Source organism: Tenrec ecaudatus, chromosome 1 (genome assembly GCF_050624435.1).
Source record: "Tenrec ecaudatus isolate mTenEca1 chromosome 1, mTenEca1.hap1, whole genome shotgun sequence".
NCBI lineage: Eukaryota > Metazoa > Chordata > Mammalia > Afrosoricida > Tenrecidae > Tenrec > Tenrec ecaudatus.
In genome coordinates this window covers 149,085,410-149,106,216 of record NC_134530.1, presented here as the reverse complement: position 1 = coordinate 149,106,216, position 20,807 = coordinate 149,085,410, and the positions used below count along the sequence as shown (strand labels likewise).

The window sequence follows — 20,807 nt, the reverse complement described above, 5'->3', positions numbered from 1 at the left end:
AAAAGAAGTTGCATGTAGATTGTTAACTTGCAGAGATTTTAAAAAGAAAGGTCAGAGGGGGCCATGGCTACAAATCGCATCAACAGGGACTGAGGACAAACTGCTTTCTCTTGGCCATTTCCCAGGAGCAGGCAGCCAAGGGAGTCAAGCAAAGAAGACCCCTGCGACAAGAGTGTCTATTGTGCTACAGAGGAAAGGAGTCTGAAAGGTCAGAAGCAAGTGCTGCATAAATGCTGGGGTACTGTTTCCACAAAGATTTAACACGCAGTCCTTCAAAGAGTTAAGCGAACTCCTTTGAAATTAAAAACAGGAATTTAAAATTTTAGTTCCAATCAGAGAAGACATCGGGTCAATTCAGCCATAAAACAAAGGGCAGAATTGTTCACTTTTTAAAAGGGGTAGTACTTGAAAAATGGAGTCAGATGTGGATGACCAAAGGGCAAAATCCTTTGGCAAACAAGTGCACGCTATTAGCAAGAGAAAGCTAACCTCATCATTTACACCCATAGGGCAGAATTGGAGAATACAGCAATAAGTAGATATTTAAGAAATAGACGCAAAGTGCATCACCTGGTTTTAACAGTTGCCTAAGGTTTGTTTACATTATCTCAAGTATCATTTATAGAAACAGACTTCCATAGAAAAATGATCATTACAAGCAAATACGTGTTCCCGGTTTTTAGCAGGCCGTGTCACCTGCAATACACTACAGGCCAAATTATGGGTTTTTTGTAACCTTACTCCAAGCAATTCTGAGGTACTTTCTAAGGAAATGGGAAAAGACTTGAAAGTTCCCCTTTTAGAGGGGAATTTCTGCAGTACAATATCTACAATGCTTGGGTACATATTGGTACTTCTGTCTGATATTTTGAACTGTAAAACAATCACCACACACTGTTTTAGAAATATTTCTGCAAGTTACAGATCCACTTGGTACAAAGACTGGTTCCAAACAAGAAGCCTTCAAAGCAGAGAAAACTGCAAACACGTCTGCTACCATAAGCAGAATTTAAAACAAAACGAAACAGAACAAAAAATAAGAGAAGTATGTTAAGTCACACCATGCGTCTTTCCATAAGCCAACACCTGCACGAGACAAAGCATGTAGTTTAATACAGAGCAAGAAATAACATTCCAATGTGAGGCAGAAATCTGGCGTTCCAAGCGACGAACTGTTTTGACAGAGGAAGGACAAAAATATGCAAAGCTTAGCAAATGGCTAATGCAAACTTAAGAGAAGCAGCAAAGGAGAAGTGTCCATTAGCGTGCCCAACCTTAAAACCATAGGTGAGCAAGCGGCTTGGATCGATCAAGGTTGGGAAGTCTATATCTGAGTCCCTTGCACTCAGGTGTTATACTTGAAAGTTCATTTGGAGGGGAGAGAGTTAAAATCAGAACACATCCCAACAGCCAAAGTATGTTTCTGGAAGAAGTGTTTCCACTCACAGGAGTGCTTAAGAAACAACACAAGACATTTAAAGCTACTTTGGAAGATGGAGAAACACCAGGATTGAAAAGTGTCACTTCGGTTTTTAAAAGCTTAGCTAATTTTGCAGTTTCAAGTAAGGAAATATGCTGGATCTCCAATAAGCAATTCTAGCTCCCCCAAATAACCCCCACCACCCTCCCAAAAATCCAAATACCACTATTCTTCAGGTGACAAATCCTAAAATTCAACTCGAAGCCCAGCTTACTTATTTTCCCTATCTCTTTGTCCCCATACCATACTCTTATATCTGCCACTTTGGTCAGCAATGCTCGCCACCCCCCCACCAACGTTAGATAACAGAGGTGTAATGGGTGCACGGAGTTTGTCGGCCATTATTGTCACCTTTGAATAAAGATCTAGTTGGTAAAGTAAAATTTCCCCTTTTGAAGTCTTAAAATGTAGCTCATCTTTAATTTCAAACAGCAAATGAAATATAATCTAGAGGCAGTCTACAGGGAATGTTTTTCCGTGGATGTAAGCTGCCATTGATCATGAGTGAGCGGCTAAAAGAGCTAACTACATGGGGTATCAGAAGGAAGGTTAATAGCAATTTTAAAAGCTATAAATTACGCATTTCTACATGCATGGAAGTTGTCAAAGCTTAAAAGAGCAAAATAAAGACAGAAGCTAACTTGCCAATGAGCTCAAATTTTGGCCATTTGGGTGTACCTGTAGCAAAGCAAACTAAAGGCCAATTCCTTCATTCTCAAAGACCAGAAGGTAAGAAAGGGCAGGGAGCAGATAACAGGGCTGAAGCTCTTCTGAGGCTACACCCAAAGCTGTGCTCCCACTAAAGCTGCCAAAGAAGAACCAAGCACCCGGGCGACACTGAACATCAGAGTGAAACAGGGCTTCAGCAATGTTGGGGGGAAAACAATGAAACATTAAAGATGTAGCAAGAACACAGCCACAAGATGGCACATGCTTCCATGCCCTCTGCAAAGTCTAAGTTTAAAAATTTTTTTTTCTCTTTTCTTTTTCTTTTTTTTGGAAAAATAAGGAAAACAGAAAAAAAACAAATAGGAAAAAAAGAAAGAAACCAAAGAAAACTCCGTTAGTAACACAATCAAGTGAGGGGAATTACCAGTACAGCGGCAGTCTGTTCAACCAGCGCCGGCCGGCCGGCTGCGCAGCTCAGAGTAAAGGGCACCGCATACTGCGGAGTGATGGTGGCTACTTGAGGGTGGAGAGTTGCTACCATTAGTGGTGTACAGCTTCCCTGAAACGTAGATTAGGCAGGTGAGTGAAACAAACACGTGGCAGGTTATCGGGATTCAGAAGGGCTCTCATCCCCCCAGGTTATTACCGACAGTAAACAGTATGTTTGTTATCACCTACACAAAACCTTCCCGTAACCTGTGCACAGCATTCGCCCCCTAGGTCCACTGGCAAGGGCGCAGAGCAAAAAAAGTACAGAAATCCTTCCTGGACCAGATTCAGAGGATTAGTTCCACAAAAGCCTGTTAACAAAGGCATCTGTTCAGAATCCCTCCTCGTCCTCATAAATGAGGGTTTTGGAGTTTCAGGGTTTGCTATGTGCCATGAGCCACACACATTTACATAAAACATTGAGAATCAGAATGTCTACGGCTTATGTAAACACTTCGTAATTGTCTGGATCATCTTAGTTGCATGCTCTACGGCAAGTGCACGGTTTGAGGGTGTCCTGCAGCCTGGGTTAACCAGGCATGGAGGACTGCACTACTTGAAGAGGCAGCCTGGCGGGTGCAGCCTCTCAACCATGAGATTCTGAAAGAGTAAGTCACAAGGCCATTACATGAGCAAGAGTTCAGGAACTTTATACTCTAGAACCCAATGCCCCCCCATGTCTTCTAAGAGCTCCAAAGTCAAACATTAACCCCAACCCTCAACATTAAGAGTACATAAACTCGGCAGATAAATAATGCTCAATTCCCCTCACAAAGCTAAGGAAGACACAGGCTGAGTTGTGATTGTGGTGGCAATTAGTATATTGTCCCACAGAGATGCTTCATTTTCAAGTCCACTGAATCGTGACCAAGAAAGATCTTTTCATTAAAGTGAATACCATTTGCTCGAACAAAGTTTCTGATTTTCCAAAGTGCTTTCGGCAATACTTAGTATCCAAGTCGCCTTTGGCTTTTACCTGTGTGAGAACTCCTGACTGAATCTGCAGAGGCTGAGCAGCCGGAGCCTGGGGTACAAGTGGCACGGCATTATCCATCCTCACAGGGAATGCAGAGTGTTTTGTTGTTGCTTGTAATCCAGCTATGGAAAACAACAGCACCGTTAAACTGGTTTGCAAGGTCTAGAGTTCTTGTTCATTTAGGTTGTTGGTTGCTTATGAGCGTTCTACACAAATAATCTATTAGCCAGATTTTAATCCTGCACATTTAAGATAAAGAGCTCCATAAAGGTTTTTAAGAGTTGAAAAAAAAAAGAAAGAAAATGGAAACTCGTTTATTCTATTCAGGTCACATTAATAAGATGTGTGATACTGGGAGAGCTAGTTTGAAAAAATTCTATATTCATGGGGGGTTTTTAATCCAACAAAATTCAAAATATAATAGTATCCTCGTTAACAACAAGGGGCTTTTAAAAGTTTGCGGGGGAAATTCTATTATCTTTTAATTCTATTATCTTTTAATTCCGTGCACTTTTTGAAGACCTTTCGTAATTGGGGAGGGGGTTTGGGGTGAGCACTCCACTTGTAAGTAACATTTACCTTTTAATCCACTAGGGGGGAAAGTGTTTTTTCCCCCTCCAATTATTTTTTAAATCATTTTATTGGGAGCTTTTATAGATATTATAACAATCCATAAATCAATTATACCAAGCAAACTTGTACATATGTTACCGTTGTCATTTTCAAAACATTATCTTTCTACTTGAGTCCTTGTTACCAGCTCCTTTTATCCCTCCCTCTCCCACCCTCCCACCTTCATAAAAGTTTTGTTTTATTTTTTATCTTACACTTTGGGGGGTGGTGGTGGCAGTTTTTTAACCAGTAAAATCAAAGTCGCAAATGTGATTACAACTTTGGTTAATCTGATAAGGAAAAATGGTAAAAAGCTAAAGAATTCACTCTCTAAGATACCTCTTTTTTATTTAAAATGCTTTAAGTAGATGTTTTCTCCCACTCCTCAAAATGGAATTTCAAGCACAAATTAGTCATAGATTTTATTTTTAACTACTATGTAAATTAGACATTCTGACAGTAAGGTATTAAAATGCTGGCAGGTGGGCTTTATGAGCACACTTTCTACTTTCAAAATCTACTCTTTGTTCTCATCAGTGACAGATGTCTAATAAGGCTCTCTTATGGCTAAGGCTATCTATGAACAGCTATGAAAATCAAGAACCCTTGGTTTAAAGCAAAAAATATTTTTAATGGATATTTCCAGGAAAGTCTCATGATGCCAGCTTCACTCTGCTGTGACCATCTTTCAACAGTGGCCCTGGCTTTCCTCTCCTCCTTATACGTTCTGATCCGGGCACAAGTGCTGAAGAAATGTCTCCTGTAATGGGAGCAGCTCATCCTGGGAAAGGAGGACTCTAAGAGCTCCATTTTAGGCCAAGACTTGAGAAGGCAGATTTCTTAAAAGCTCTCTGCTTTCAATGACAAGAATTTTATATTTCTATTATGCCTCCGGTTCACTAAATGCCTCCAGTTTTATTGAATGAGCATGTGCCCATTTTTATCAGAAGACTCCTCTTTCAGTGACATTTTCTTTTTTTTTTTTAACATTTTATTAAGGGCTCATACAACTCTTATCACAATCCATGCATATACATACATTAATTGTATAAAGCACATCCATACATTCTTTGCCCTAATCACTCTCAAAGCATTTGCTCTCCACTTAAGCCCTCTGCATCAGGTCCTCTTCTATTTTTCCCTCCCTGCCAGCTCCCCACTCTCAGTGACATTTTCTAAGTGATCATCAAGCAACTTATCATCAAACTGTTAAGGAGTCATATTAATCAGAGACATGAGTCCTAAGGCTGCTGTTTCAACAAGTTAATCTTCTGATTTTCCATTTCAGTACACATAGGCAAATACAGCCCAGATATGTACAAAGTAAGAAAACTAGTAAGTCTGAACTGAAATTCTAAAACTGACTTTTAAAAGTACACTCTAAAAAACTAAGCTCACTGCCATCCAGCCAATGCTGACCCCTAGCAACCCCCTGTGGGTTTCCAAGACCGTGACTGTTTATGGGAGCAGAAGGCCCGGCCTTGCTACTTACATTAAAACACAAGGTGGGGAGTGGGGTGGCAATGAACTATTACAGATATGAAGATTTTTTTAAATGCCTGACATGCTTCCTTAGACTATGCTATTTAATTAAAAAACAAAGCAACATAGATATTCCTGTGTTTATTCCCTGAACTCATGGTTAATTGCAAAGCCATGTCAATGTTAGTCTTACAAGCTCCCTCAAATTGGAGGAACCAAGGAAGCAAAATTTCAGGCAGTAGGGTTCATTACAGATGCTCAGTAATGGCTCCTAGGGTGAGGATGTAAAAGAGAAAATTACCACTAAGCAAAATAAAGACTAGTTACCACTAAGTAAATATGTATTATACGGAATAGTATGGAAAGCACTGTTCACAGCAAACCCTGTAGAACAAACCACAACTGCCAAGGCTTTAAAATTAGGGAAGCAGACTGCCTCAGCTTTCTCCCAGGGAGCAGCAGGTGGGTTCAAACCGCCAACTTTCCGGTTAGCAGCCTTGCACTTAACCACACCACCACCAGGGCTCCTCAGTATTTACGGTACTGACCTATAAATATGACTCTAAGTATCAGATGGCTGTAATTTAGGCTAAACCTCAGCAATCAAACTAGTTTAAAACTAGCTTCTTTGGAGAACCACAAGTGAAACAAATAATTAACAAAAGCTAACAATTTGGGAGGTTCTCCTGCTTTTTAGAACGAAGGATTAGCTTTGATGTGGGGGATTTGATGTGATGCGACACAGCTCCTTAAATACAGAAGAGCGGTAGCTGCACAGCAAGTGGAGTGTCGTTCATGTTCCTGAACTGAATGTGGAAGAATGGCGGAAATGGCAAGCATTTGGGTTTCATCTATGAAAGGACTTCAAAAGTTCACAGAAACATGGAATAAAAAGATCGTGGAGTTTGTCCATAAACTTTTTGAAGCCCCCTAGTAATCAAGCACAATAAAAATAAAGAAAAATAACCTTGGAAGATGTTAAGAAATGTACAACTGCCTAACTGATGAAGTCTATCCTCCTCTAAGGAGATGGGCATTTGGTAAAATGAACAGATGGCGAAAGCGAAGTGAGCAGCCCGGAGTAAAGGAGGGCTGGGCAGAAACCAGCATATGGTTGTGGCTGACAAAGCAGCGGAAACTCCTAACATCTACAGAAGATCCAGCACCGAGTGGCAGCACATAGGAGGCTGTCAAATCACACCCGCTGGGGCCCCCACCACCTGGGTTCACGCTGGGGTTGGGCCGTGAGCGTCTTAGGAGGCCTTCAAGCAGAGAAAGGGCTGATGTTGTCATTTTCTCATTTATGAAGCAGGCTGACTGGCATCTAATCTATGAAACAGGCTGACTGACCTCCTAGGGCTTTTGTGAGGATGAGTTAATGCATGTTAAATAAAGCATTTGGTTCAGTATCTGGCACCGAGTAACAGGACACAGCAGATGGCATCATCACCTTAATTTTGACATTTCCTCTTATATAGAAGTGGAAAACTTTGCTCTTTACCTAGTGCCCACACTTCTCAATAGGAAATAGGTAACAGTTCCGAAACTCATACTTACCTAATGAAGATATCCCACACCCCCCACCTCTACATCTTCAGTTTGTATTTTGTTTTGTTAAGTCAACTCAGAAGTTCATCTGCCCCACACCTGAGGAGATGCAGAACACCTCAGCACCCCACATCAGAAAACTATCCCCATGTAACTCACGTTTTGAAAATGGGGAGAGGAAGGAGAGGCTAGCTTGCCCAGTGTTACTAGTAGCATAATTCAGCATAAGGATAACCCAAAGTATTGAGTTTACTGTTAAGAAACATATGCAGAAAATAATTTGGTTACATAGGCTATGTTTGCATTTACAGGTTTTGAATCTGCTCCTCCGCTCTCCCTGCGGTTTCTCCCTGGTTTACATCGCTATCGCTCTCCTGTCCTCCCGGTAATCTTTCAGTCTCCCCTATCCCCTCTTTGCCTTCTGCTTGCTCCGACTCTGTCAGAAACCAAACAAACAAGAGTCACAATCAGTAAGTAACTGAAGTCAAAAGATTAAACATGCTATCCACTTCTACGGAAAGTGCTAACGAGAAGGCTGAGGCCCGATCTGTCCCGGAGCCTCTGGCTCACTACAGAAGGCCAGTATGCTGTTGGGCAGTTTCTGGACAGTGATTTAACCTTTCAAATGATTCACCAGATTAAGAAATACACATTTACATGTTTCAGGAAGGGGGTTAAAAAAACTCGGCAGACTGGTCTACAATTCTGCAATGACAAAATGAGGTGGGGTGGAAATTTAAAATTAAAATTGTATTGTGACACATGAAGGCAGAGCCTCCTTTTTCAGTCATTTTGTTCCTCTGTTGACAGCAGCTTAGCAGGAACAATATGATCTCATAAGCTGAAGTAGATAATCCTACTACCTTCTCAAACGAGTATTTCTGCTTCTAGAATGATCTTTCTCTTTCTCGGAATGTAATTTAAGACAGTTCCATATTCCTAAGCATGATATTGAACATTTTAGAATAAAAGTCCCCTTTATTTGGCAACTAATTATTATTTTAAATGGAATAATGTAAGAAACAAGATTCAATATATAACATTTCCATGTACAATAAATTTTTCCAGGATGTATGTCTTGTATATCGGGAAATAAAAAGTTCTTTAAGATATGTGACATTGAGACAAGACCTCAATGGGCAAAAAAAATCTAGTATTAGGCAGTCCATTTAAGGAAATATTAATTGAAGGCCCAACAATGTGTCAGCAAGCATAGAAATATAATTATATATCTAATTATATAAGAATTCTATGGAAAGAAAAATTTCTCTTGTGATATCAGCTAATTTCAGTTACTTATATTAGCAGAAAAGAGTTTAATTTGTCAGTCAAAAGCCCAAATCAAAACCACTATCACCAAGTCAATTTTTTAAAAAAATTATTTTATTAGGGGCTTACAGTTCATATATCAATCCATACATCCAGTGTGCCAAGCACATTTGTACATATGTTGCCATCACACTTTTCTGCTTGAGCCCTTGGTATTAGTTCCTTTTTCCCTCCCCCCCCCCACCCTCATGAACCCTTGAAAATTATAATTATTTTCATATCTTACACCATCCACTGTCTCCCTTCACCCATGTTTCTGTTGTTCGTCACCCTGGGTGGGGGTGGGGGATGGTAATAAGTCGATCATTGCAAGGCGTTCCTCCTTTCTCCCCCCACCTTCCCGTACCCTCAAGGTATCGCTACTCCCATTGTTCCTGAGGGTTTATCTACCCTGGAGTCCATGTGTCAAGAGCTCTTATCTGTACCAGAGCACATGCTCAGGTTTAGCCCGATTTGGGATCATGATAGTAGGGGAGGGGAGGTGGGGAGCCAAGTCAATTCTCAATGATAGCAACCCTATATAGGGTTTCTGACACTGTGAATCTTTATGGCAGCAAACAGCCTCATCTTTCTTCCATGGAGGATGCTGGTGTGTTTGAACTGCCAACCCTGCAGTTAGCAGCCCAATGCTTATTCCACATTGCTTTCGGGGATCCTTTACATTTGTCAAAGATAAGACCAAAACAAATTGACACCTGAAATAAAGATCTGCCGAAAGCAGAAAGATAGTATCATACGACACCAAAGTCCCCACTTACTTTGGAAAGTCGGTGGACATACGATAAATGTTTGTTGGAATGGATCTGTCTGAGTGCAAATCTGGGTGGTTCCAGGCTGCAAGGAAACACCCTGCTGGGCAACTCCAGGAACTGGTGCTGCAGATGATGGGTACAGAGCAGACTGGTAGTTTAGTAGTGAGACATCTGAATTAGCTAGAGAAAGAGTGGCAGCTGCTGCAGTAGAACTGGAAGCGAGAACGCTGGCCTAAAAACAAAAAGATTATATTTGTACACTGATGTAGCAAGGAAATAACAATATTGTTACATAAACAGAACCTCCCCAGAAAAACTTAGAAGTTTAAAAACAGATTAGCTGTCTTTGAAATAACTCTCTGCTTAAGAAAATCAGATTTCCCAATCCCTCACCTAAAGGCATAAGATCAAATAAGCAAGAAAAGAACAAAAAAATGGTCTTGTACTAGCTGAGGTCATATATCTTAGATAAGGGATCTTCAAAAAGTTCATGGCAAAATTCCATTGTCTTTTAATTCCATTTTTCAACAAACTTTTCGAAGCCCTCTCATATAATCCCGCCTTTCCCCCGCCCCCTGTGCAAAAAGTTATTGAAGGTTCAATCCCACCAAATCTCCTATTACATCATTTTTAAAATCCAACTAAGAAATTGGGAAGCTTACATTTTCAGAAACACATTTAAATCCCTGATTAGCAAACAAATGCAAAACTAGCTCTTACAGTTAATTATTGTAAACACCCTTTACACAAGATGTAATGAATCAAATAAAACCTTGCATGAACTAGGAGAAAGGAAGCCACTTGGCTGAAAGCAGTATAAACATAGTGCGTTTACTTAATGATGTTAAAAACTACAAGGGTATAGTTAGGCCATAATAATGCTCTTTTGACAGTCTATATTGGTTCACTCTGCCTTTCCATCATTTTTGCCAAGTAGGAGGACATTCATAAGAAGCAACAGAACTGCCAAAGTAAAGACCGGGTTCTTTACCTCATTGTACTCAATTATTAGATCCTTTATGTTATTCCTCTTAGCCTTGAATTCCCAAACACATCTACTGAACGCTTACCTGATTATGCACTGTATTGAGCTGGTTGCTGAAGCTCATGGTCAGATTTGTGCTGGTATTGGGAGCAACATGCGTTGTGAAAGGGCTCTTGATCTGACTCACGGTATCATACATGTGGACCCTTCGCTTGCAGATCTCCATATTCTGAAAACAAGATTTAACGCTGAAAGAGAGGAAAGAATTACTGAAACGACTGCCAGATTTACACACATAGCAAACAACTCAGTCAACCTGGATCAAAGTTTGGTTTTTATTTGTTCTAAGTACGCTCAGATATACAACTAACTCTGAGATTCCATGTAACTATTAAGAGGGAAAAACTACATCAAATGTTTCATCTCACGAGAAAGAGAAGCAGCAGGGAGCCGATATACAAATGTCCAAACTGCTGTTCCATTTTACCGTTAGGCTGTGTGCCAACTGAGAACTGCATCATGGCAAGCGCCCCACACAACACCATACTCACTGGTTGCTATGTGGAAAATCCAGAAGGTGAGTCATTGTCACAAACTGATGGTTAAGAGTTTTCAGAGGAGTAATTCTCTTATCTGCATCAATTGTTAGCATTTTTTTTAAGAGATCAATGTATTCTCTTCGATCTGCCTTCTCAGCCAGCATGTCCGTTCCTTCTAAGTCTGTAGACATATTCACCTTTCCAAAAAAAATATTGAGAAATATCATACCTTGCCTTACACTTTAATGCTGAAATTAAGTCCCTTCCCTCTTCTCCAAATTACAGAGTGATCAAGAGAGAAACCTGGGGCACTTCTTTTTATGCCAGTATAGGAAGCTCACTTATGTAAATGCTCACTTAAATTATTGGTAAAACAAAGATGAATTCTTTTCATTCAAAATTTAGAAGCAAAAGTGATTATTGCTATTTAAACAAAATTTCTATTGTAGAAAATATAAAATACAGCACATTAAGGTCCTTAGGTTTAGAACATACTATGCAATAGTGTAAATTAGCACTCATATATATTTCTGTGGTAGAAAAGGAATGTGATAAAAAGGAATTCTTCATAAACAAGATTTTAAAGTACTGACATGCAACATAAGTTAAGCAGAAAGCAAGGATTAAGTCTAAAAGTATCTTCTGTTAGGATGTGCATGTTCTTTTAATAGATGGCAGAATATTAAAATATTTTTCCCTTCAAAAACTGGACGCCAATTATGTCCCTAGTAAGTCCTATCACTATGGAAAGGGAGGATGGGGGACTACTGGAAAGACAGACTGGAGATAACGGAGATGAAATGTGCTGTGAGCACGACTGAGAGAAGCGTGGCTCTGACTGCGGGTAAGCACAGGAAGGGCTCTGCAGCAACGTTTGTAGGAAATGCAATGAAAAGATCTGGCATCCCTGCACTGTTTGAATCCCCCTCGAACGCCTAGAGTTCAGAACGTCCCATGCTCACCTGAGCCATGTCATCTAAACAATTAAAAATGTACTTCCGAGCTTCTTTTGATTTTATTCCAGTCTCCAGTTCGTGTTCTTCAGGTGTCTATAAAATATGAATTCAAGAATTCCATCTATATATTATTTTCATTTTATTATAAATTAAAGTCAGGATACAAAGTAACAAGCGTTGTCACCTTGTCAGCCACAGATGGCAAACATGAAAATGGTTTACAACCCAAACATCCTCCAGTCGGAGAGATGTAATCTTGGTAATCTATCCACGTTTAAGTGATAAATCCGTAATACAATGATACAGTTCACTTCGGGTGAGAAGTAACATTACCAGTTTTCTCTTACAGCTATTTTCAAAAGAACTGATACTTCACACAGTAACTACCATATATACTCGTGTATAAGCCGAGTTTTTCAGCACATTTTTAATGCAATTTTTGTGGTAAAATCAGGTGCCTCACCTGATATCATGATGGTTTATACTCAATTATATATATATGGTTCCTGTTCAAATGGGTCAAATTATTGAGAGATTTCTCAAAAGAAGTGGGTCAGATATAAAAAGCAGGTAATCATTTCAAAAACAAACAAGGTATTATGTGGGCACTTAGAAAAGTACAGTGAGTTTTGACAGGTTTATTGAGAATTCTCTTAAAAAACAGATTTTACAAAATTACTGTAACTCTTTTGACACTTAAGAGTAATGAATACTACTCTCTGCGCCCTCTCAGCTGCTGATCAATATACACACACAACCTGCAGCCAAGTGAACTGGCACCTCAAGCTTTTGCTTTGTTTTCTCTTGTCTTGTTTAAAATTAAAGATAAGGCAAAATGGGTACAATGAAATAATTTTCAAACTATTTCCTACTATAAACATACCTTCCTCCTCTCCTTTTCCCTCCCCCACTTCCAGAATTTGCTAACTAAACTTCAAGTGCAACAGTATTAGGGGAGCAGGAGACGCCCGGTTGGGAAGACAGACCTTTAGCCTCCACAGTGGGTACCCCAAATTGGGATCTCGGGTGAAAAACCTGGTCGTTTTTGTACCAGCACTGAGAAGATATTCAGCGGGCAGGCCTTGTGTTTGTGAAATGTAACGAATCTGAAACAGCAAAACATACCAAAGTGGAGTGAAACATGAAATCATGAAGGAAACTCCATTAAAACAGTATTATCTCTTGGATATATATATATATATAGCCAATCAGAAAGATTAGGGGAAAATCCTCTTTCAACCTTTCTTCCTGGGCTACTTGAGCTTTTGTTAGTTTTACCTTCTCAAAATTACTAGTTGTTCTCGCCTATCGTAAATTTTAACACTTAATTTCACTTCATGTTCATTCTGGTAGCATGCTTATGTATTCAACATTTGCTGAGCACCTACTATGTAGTAGGCCAATAGTTTACAAGGTGTAGTTTGGGTACCCCTGGAGGTCCCCCACAAACCTTTCTTCAGTTGTTCATAAAGCCAAAACTATTTTTGTAGCCGCACTAAGCAGTTACTTGCCCTTTTCACTTTCATCTCATTAGTGTACAGGAAGGGCTAATGCAACAGTAACTGATGCTAAGGAATTGTGTGCTTTGATAGTCTTGAGTTTTACATTTTCCTCATTTTCATTCGTCACACTTCTGTTTGCTTTTGCAATCTTCCCCACTCTGGAGAGCAACATAAGAGACAATGTTTTAATCCCCACCTCCCCACCATAGTATGAATGGCCATATTTGAGATAAATGTAGAAGAAATTTATAAGCAAGAAAATAAATCTCCCCACCCCCTTGCCCTGAATTCTGTTTCCATTCTACTGCAGTCAATATTGGTAGGTAGGAGCCACAGGAGTGCAGCTCTTTGGGATCCTCAAGAACAATGGTTCTCAACCTGAGGGTTGTGACTCCTTTGGGGGTGGAAGAACCCTTTCACAGGGGTTGTCCGATTCATAACAGTAGCAAAATTACAGTTATGAAGTATCAAGGAAAATAATCTTATGGATGGGGGCCACCACAACATGAAGAACTATATTGAAGGGTCGAGGCATAAGGAAGTTGAGAACCACTGCTCAAGAGTCTTTAAGAATGTAAACTGAGTCAGCAAAGTATGGCTTACTGGACCATTTAAAAGAACAGCAGGAATATTGTTCCAAATCTGGGAGGCTCCAGACCTGATGACCAAAAATTACAGCCTCAGCTAAAGAGAATTTTAAACATGAATTTCTTTTGCATACAAAATCCGTGAAATATTTGAAAGTCACAATAAAACCTATAAAATGAAATACTGTGCAGACAGTGAAAATGATAGGGTAAACCCCCCCCCAAAAAAAGTGGTGCATTTTTTCAATTGAAGGAGTCTTAGATTTGATAAAATAGAGCATACTTGCTTCTCTATATCTATAAGCTTCCATGGAACATAACTTTATGAAGTACAATTTATTCTTTTAATGAGCTTGCACTGGGCAGTGGGGATTTTATTTTAACAAGCATGGTTCTTGCTCTCAGTTTTCTGTGTAGTGAGGGAAACAGATACTGAATGTGTAATTCAAATAAGTCGGCATCCTGAGGAAAAAGAAACAGGTTCTATAAATATACAGGTGGTCTGGATTTAACAACATATTTGAGTAACAATGAACTTCAACTGTCTTTTTTCTTTTTTCATATTTTATCATTAGTAATATGTACTACATACAATGTTGCAACATTTAATTTACTGATTTTATTATTCTCATGCCAACCCCCAAAGTCAAATAAAGATTAGTTTTATAAAGATAAAGGCAACAACAATAGAAACAATGAGGCATTTGACTTATGTCAGAACTGATTTATGAGGGAGTCAGTCATAAGCCAGAGACTACCTTACACAATAAAAGAACCTCACCTAGCCCGGGATCAGCTGAGAAAAAGCTCCTGGAGAGAGCAAGGCTGCCCCTGGACAATGAGCAGGCATGGGCGGAAGGAAAGGAAGGGGGTGGGCGTGGAGAAGCACTCTGGCCTATGGGACGAGTGTGTGCAAGGGCCTCTGCTACAAGGAAGGACATCTTTCATCAGCACTGAGATGATGTCCACGGGGCTGGAAAGCAAAAGAAAGTCTGTAAGATCATTCTCGAGAGGAAGACGAGGGACAGACCAAGCAGGAATACAGAAGCTTCTGAAAGCAATAGGAAGCCACTAAAGGCTAGGTGAATGGGGTTCAAATTTGGATTTTGAAAATATGAGTCTGGTTAAGTGATGGCCACAACCTGGACTAGGGTAATTGCAAAGGAGAAAAAATCTGAGTATGACCAAGAGCAATTTAGAACAAAAAAGGTCCAGAGGTGCATATGCACACACACAAAGGGACTGCAGAGAGTTCACAGAAAAATGGAATTAAACGAGAATGAAACTTTCTCACACTTTTCTGAAGTTCCTTGTATACAACGCAGAGCAAACCACATCTTTCCTTCATAAAAGGTACAGTACAATTATGTGTCTGATTACTGCCTAATGTCTATTTCCCATCACCAAAGATAGATGTTTGTATCCAACACTGTATTCCCAATGCCTGGAGGGGCTGGTACCATGTAAGTCCTTAGTAAGCATTCATGCATAATAAAGACAAACAGTACCCAAACATAATATAAATTACCTCTGAGTGGTGGAACTACAAGTTTATATTTGTGTGTCTTGGCTTATTGTGCTTTTCCTCATTTCCCTGTATTGATGGACTCTGTAGAGTTGAACCATGTAAAGTATCTACTAGGACAGATGAGTTTCACTGTGACGGGAGCATGGGAAGCCACCACACAGATGCTGCTTTCACACAGCTTTAAAAAAGCAAAACCCAAGCCCACATTTATGCAAACAAAAGTACTACTTGTTGATTTTCATTTTAAGCAATTAAAATGCTTCCAACAAATTTAAAGGCATGAACAATCTAGAGAGGAAAGACACATCTGGCTTCAAGACTGACCAAACAAAAGACTAACCAACTTGCTATATAAAGCTCAGCCACATCATTTTCAGGGTCTATAAAAAACCAACAGCTAGGGAGACGTCGGACAGTGTAAAATATGGCAAAACAACAATTTGTAAATTATCAAGGGTTCATGAGGGAAGGGTAAGCAGGGAGGGAGGGGAAAAATAAGGACCTGATGCCAGGGGCTTAAGTGGAGCAAATGTTTTGAGAATGATGAGGGCAATGAATGTACAAATGTGCTTTACACAATTGATGTATGTATGGATGGTGATAAGAGTTGTATGAGCCTCTAATAAAATGATTTTTAAAAAAACAACAGTTAATAATACACCTGATAGGAAGAGACTGAATGCTCTCTTCCAGGATCAGGAAGGAAACATGTCTGCCCACTCTTGCTGCCTCAATTCAATACAGCACTGGAGGCTCTATCAGAGCAGTTAAGCATCCAGATTGGAAAGGGAGAAGTAAAGCTATGTTTATTTGCAGATGGCATGATCTAGCATCTGAAAAATGCTAAGAAACCCACGGGGGTGGGGGTGGGGGGAGAACAGGACTATAAAGATGGAGAAAATTCTGTTTTATATCTATACAATAGCAATAATCAATCTGAAAACTGCACTAAGAAAAGCATTATATTAACAGTATCAAAAAGAGTAAGACTACTAGAAATAAACTTAACAATAGTATGATACCCAGACTCTAAAAATACCCCCAAAATAGCATATTCTAAATGAAAAAGACCATCTCACATTCATGGACCAGAAGACTTCGTGTTGCTAAGGCAGCGATGCTTCCCAATAATCTACACGAATATCTATCAAAATCCCAGAGGCTTTTTGTTGATGCAGAAATCAAAAAAATTGATGCTAAAATTCATATGGAAATGCAAGGGACCCAAAGTAGACAAAACAATCTTGAGAAAAGAACACATTTCCCAATTCCAAAATTCACTTCAAAGTTACAGCAGTCACGAGACTGGAGTACTAACTTAAGTTGATACAGACCCGCAAAACAGTCCACACCTCATGGTCGACTGCCTTCACCAAGGCAGCTAGGACAACACAGTCTTTTCCAGAGAGAACAGCTGAGATTCTAAAGAGTCCAGTTGGACCCCTTCCTTTTGCCATACAGAAAGATTAACTCAAAACTGATGACAGAACTAAATGTAGGAGCTAAGTGGAAAAAATTCTCCAAAGAAAACAGAGGTAAATCTTCACAGATTGATAAAAGACTCATAGACTGGACACCAAAAGCACAAATAAATAGAGGAACTGGACTTCGTCAACATTAAACACACTTTTGTACTTCAAAAAACCCTCCGTCATTAAAGCTGATAATGACTTAAAGCAACCCTACCGGGCAGAGGAAACTTCCTCAGAGCACTGGGTGGGCTTAAACCACCAACCTGGCAGTTTGCAATCCAATGCTTAGTCCATGGTGCAGCCAGGGCTCCTTTGTGCTTCAAAGGACACCATCAAAAAGTGAAAAGACCACTCAAAGGATGGAAGAGAATATCTGAAAATCACATAACTGATAGAAGCATTATATATATAAAGATTATGACTAAATAATAAAAAGACAAAGCAATTTCAAAAGCTCTATAAAGGCACTTAAAAAAAAGAGTTAAAGTCAGTGAGCACATGAAAAGAAGGTCCAACATGTGCAATTCAAACCACAATGAGATACCTACCACTGGTCTAAGATGATCCTATCTTGAAAAAGACAGATAGCTACATAATTACAAGTATTGGTGAAGTGGTGGAGAAGCTGGGATCCTAATACATTGCTGGTGCAAACCAAAAAACCTGCAGCCACTAAGGGGAAAAAACCCTCAATCTCCTTCAGTCAAAAGTCTGACTCATAGCAAGCAACCCTGTAAGACTGAGCTGAGCTGCCTCCTGAGAGTTCTCAGGCTATAATAAATCTTCTCAGTTTCACTTTTCTCAAAAACACCCAAAACACAGTGTAACCATGTTGTTGCTAGGTGCTGCTGAGTTGGTTCCAATGCATGGCAGCCCTATGTCCACAAGAACACCCTGTAATTCTAAATCTCAGTATCCATCTCAACCCAAACAAGACACACGCACTGCCATTAGGTCCATTCTGAATCACAGTGATCCTATAGGACAGGGCAAAATTGTCCCTGTGGGTATCTGAGACTGTACCCTCATTACCGAAGTAGAAATCCTCAGCTATCTCCCAAAGAGCAGCTGGTGGTTTCAAACTGCTTACCTTTGGTTAACCAATGAGTAACCACTATGCCACCAGAGCTCCTCAAGTATATATCTAAGAGAAATGAAAACCTGTCTACATAAAAAGTTGGACACACAAATGCTTATAGTAGCATTACTTTTAACAGTCAAAAATTAGAAACAACTCAAATGTTATGAACTGATGAATGAATCAATAGGGTATATCAATACAATGAAATATTACTTGGCCACCAAAAAGAAATGAACCATTAATAAAAGCGACATTAATGAACCTTGAAAACTTCATGTTCTGGGAAAAGTCAGTCATGAAAGACCATATATTCAGAATCAACAAGCCCACATGGATGAAGCACACCAGCGTGTGTGATCATGAGGTGTCAATAGGATCAAGTAACAGGCATCAGAAGACCCAAAACAAACCAAAAAAATATTGTTGAGAACAAGGTGGGGGAGGTCAGAGCAGAAACCCAAAATCCATTTGCAGACAATGAGACATCCCCTCACAAGAAGGGTCACAAGGAAGGGATGAGTCAACCAGCGAGCAGTTAGCACCGATGAAACACGATATTCTTCGAGGTTCCTCCAGGCTTCCTCAGCCCCACTATAATGACCCCAGTCCTGCCTTTCACTGCGGACTAGACCTGGAGGATGTACAATGGTACAGATAAGCGCTCACAACACAGAGAATCCAGGTCAGAGAAACCCCTCAGGAACAGAAATGGGAGGATCAGTACCAGGAGGGTAAAGGGAAGTTGGAGAGAGGAGGGGATGAAGGGGGAACCGATCACAATGATTGACACATCAACACACACACACACACACACACACACCCCTAAGGGGGGCGAACAACAGAAACTGTGGAGGGAGACAGCAGTGGTCAATGGTCAGTCATTGTAAGATATGAAAATAATAATAATGTATAATTTATCAAGGGGTCAGGAGGATGAGAGGGTGGGAGGGGGAGGGAGAAAGAGTAGCCTGATACCAAGGGCTCAAAGCAAATATTTAGAACAGAATGATGGCAACATATGTCCAAATGTGCTTGATCCAATTGCTACATTGAGAGCCATAAGAACCCCTAATAAAATGATCTTTTTAAAAACAAACCATATATTATATGATTCCTTATACGGAATGTCCAGAAGAGGCCAATCTATAAAGACAAAAAGTACATTAGTGACTGTCTAAGGCTTGTGGGAAATGAAGAAGTGTCTGCTAACAGGTACAGGCGTTTGGTTGGTTGGTTTTTGAGTTGTGAAAATATTCTAAAGTTGATTATGTTGACGGCTGCAATACTCTGAACACACTGAAAACCACTGAACTGTGCACACTAAATAGACACATTGCATGATACGTGAAATCTACTTAGAAACATTAAAAAACACAAAATTCAGCTAAAATAAGGATTCTAAAAAAAGAATAAGGATTCTGTCTTAGAAATCTTTGTGTGTGAAGCAAACATGTAAAACCAAGGTAAATTACTTCCAACACTGCTTACAACAGCAGCGTCCAATTTGTCCCTGGTAGGGAAAACTGCTTTATCCCAGAGCCTGGTTTCACTCCTAATGATACCAAATAACTAACCAATTATGCCTTTATAAAAATGCGGTGTATTTCCCACGTGTCAGGAGCAAGGATACGCTGGCAGAGCAAAACAGTGCTTGCCCTCAGGAACTTAGAGTCTATTGGGTAGAACCATTTTTTACAAAGGAATAAATGAATTCATAATTTATTCCCATGGTGCAACTTTTTCCCTAAAGCATCAACTCCTTAAAAGACTGTAACCTATCTTCTCCTAAATTTTGTCTCTTTTGAATTTATTAAAACACTTTATAGCTCAGATGATTTCCCTCCTAAATTTTATTTTACAGGAGTCAATACACAGCAGTTTCTTGGGCCACATGTGCGTGTTTCAGTTTGACAGGTTTGTGCCACATATAAAAAAAACCACTGCTATCTGCTCCATTTATTCTTAAAATTTCAATCCTTCATTCTTACTTTTCTTTCCTATCTCAACTCAAAAGATACATTAGCCAAGGTTAAGCCTCTAACGAACCATTCCAGAGCTGGAAAAGAATCATCTGAGAACATAAAATTTAAAATTTTTTTGAATTGCGAATACTTTACACTAAGAAGCAGTAAAAGAAAAATCTATTACATTTTTTTAATCCATGTAACTTTTTAAATGAAGGCAAAAATATACACAACGAAACATTCTCCAATTCAACAACTTCCACATTCATCGCCATTGATTATACTCTTCCTGTTGTACTATCACTATTGATATCCTTTTCCAATTGATTCTACCCCCATTAACATAAATTCAATACCCCCTAACCAAAAACTCTTCCTCTTTCAACTCATGGTAATCATTGGGCAGGTTTGGTTTTCTTTCTTCATTTTTCATAGTTTTCTTGTTAGTATTCACATATCATACACTTCGATAGTTAAGTTGCTTTTTAAAAGTTGTATTATATCACCACAATCAATTCGAATGCTCCCTCCCCCCTCTAGCATACATTTTTTTCCTTCCCAAATCCCCTTATCCTCCCCACCACCAACCTCCACGTCCCTGATAAACTGATGATAAAACCCAACAGTTATTCTCTATGAATCCATTCCTTCTGTGCCTCACAAACTGGGAAACACAACAGAAACAGCAAAAACAAAATGGCAATAAAATAATAATAAAAATGTAAAGATAAAAATAAAGAGTAAGAAAGAAAAGACCGTCTACAGCCATACCACCCTGAACGCACCCTATCTCGTGTGATCTCAGAAGCTAAGCAGGGTCGGGCCTGGTTAGTACTTGAATGGGATAAAGAAAAGA

At 39.6% G+C, this 20,807-nt stretch overlaps 1 protein-coding gene across 3 annotated transcripts in view; it reads right to left on the bottom strand.

Moving 5' to 3' along the window:
• Nucleotides 1–20,807, bottom strand: part of HIPK1 (homeodomain interacting protein kinase 1) — a 53,108-nt gene that overhangs the window by 11,141 nt on the left and 21,160 nt on the right. For all 3 annotated transcript variants that reach the window (XM_075559604.1, XM_075559613.1, XM_075559609.1), the window contains exons 4-10: nucleotides 12,804–12,923; nucleotides 11,824–11,910; nucleotides 10,874–11,058; nucleotides 10,408–10,570; nucleotides 9,344–9,569; nucleotides 3,615–3,736; nucleotides 2,574–2,708 (exon numbers count right to left, since the gene is read on the bottom strand). In XM_075559604.1, coding sequence (XP_075415719.1) covers nucleotides 2,574–2,708; nucleotides 3,615–3,736; nucleotides 9,344–9,569; nucleotides 10,408–10,570; nucleotides 10,874–11,058; nucleotides 11,824–11,910; nucleotides 12,804–12,923 — 1,038 coding nt within the window. The remainder of the gene's footprint in view (nucleotides 1–2,573; nucleotides 2,709–3,614; nucleotides 3,737–9,343; nucleotides 9,570–10,407; nucleotides 10,571–10,873; nucleotides 11,059–11,823; nucleotides 11,911–12,803; nucleotides 12,924–20,807) is intronic.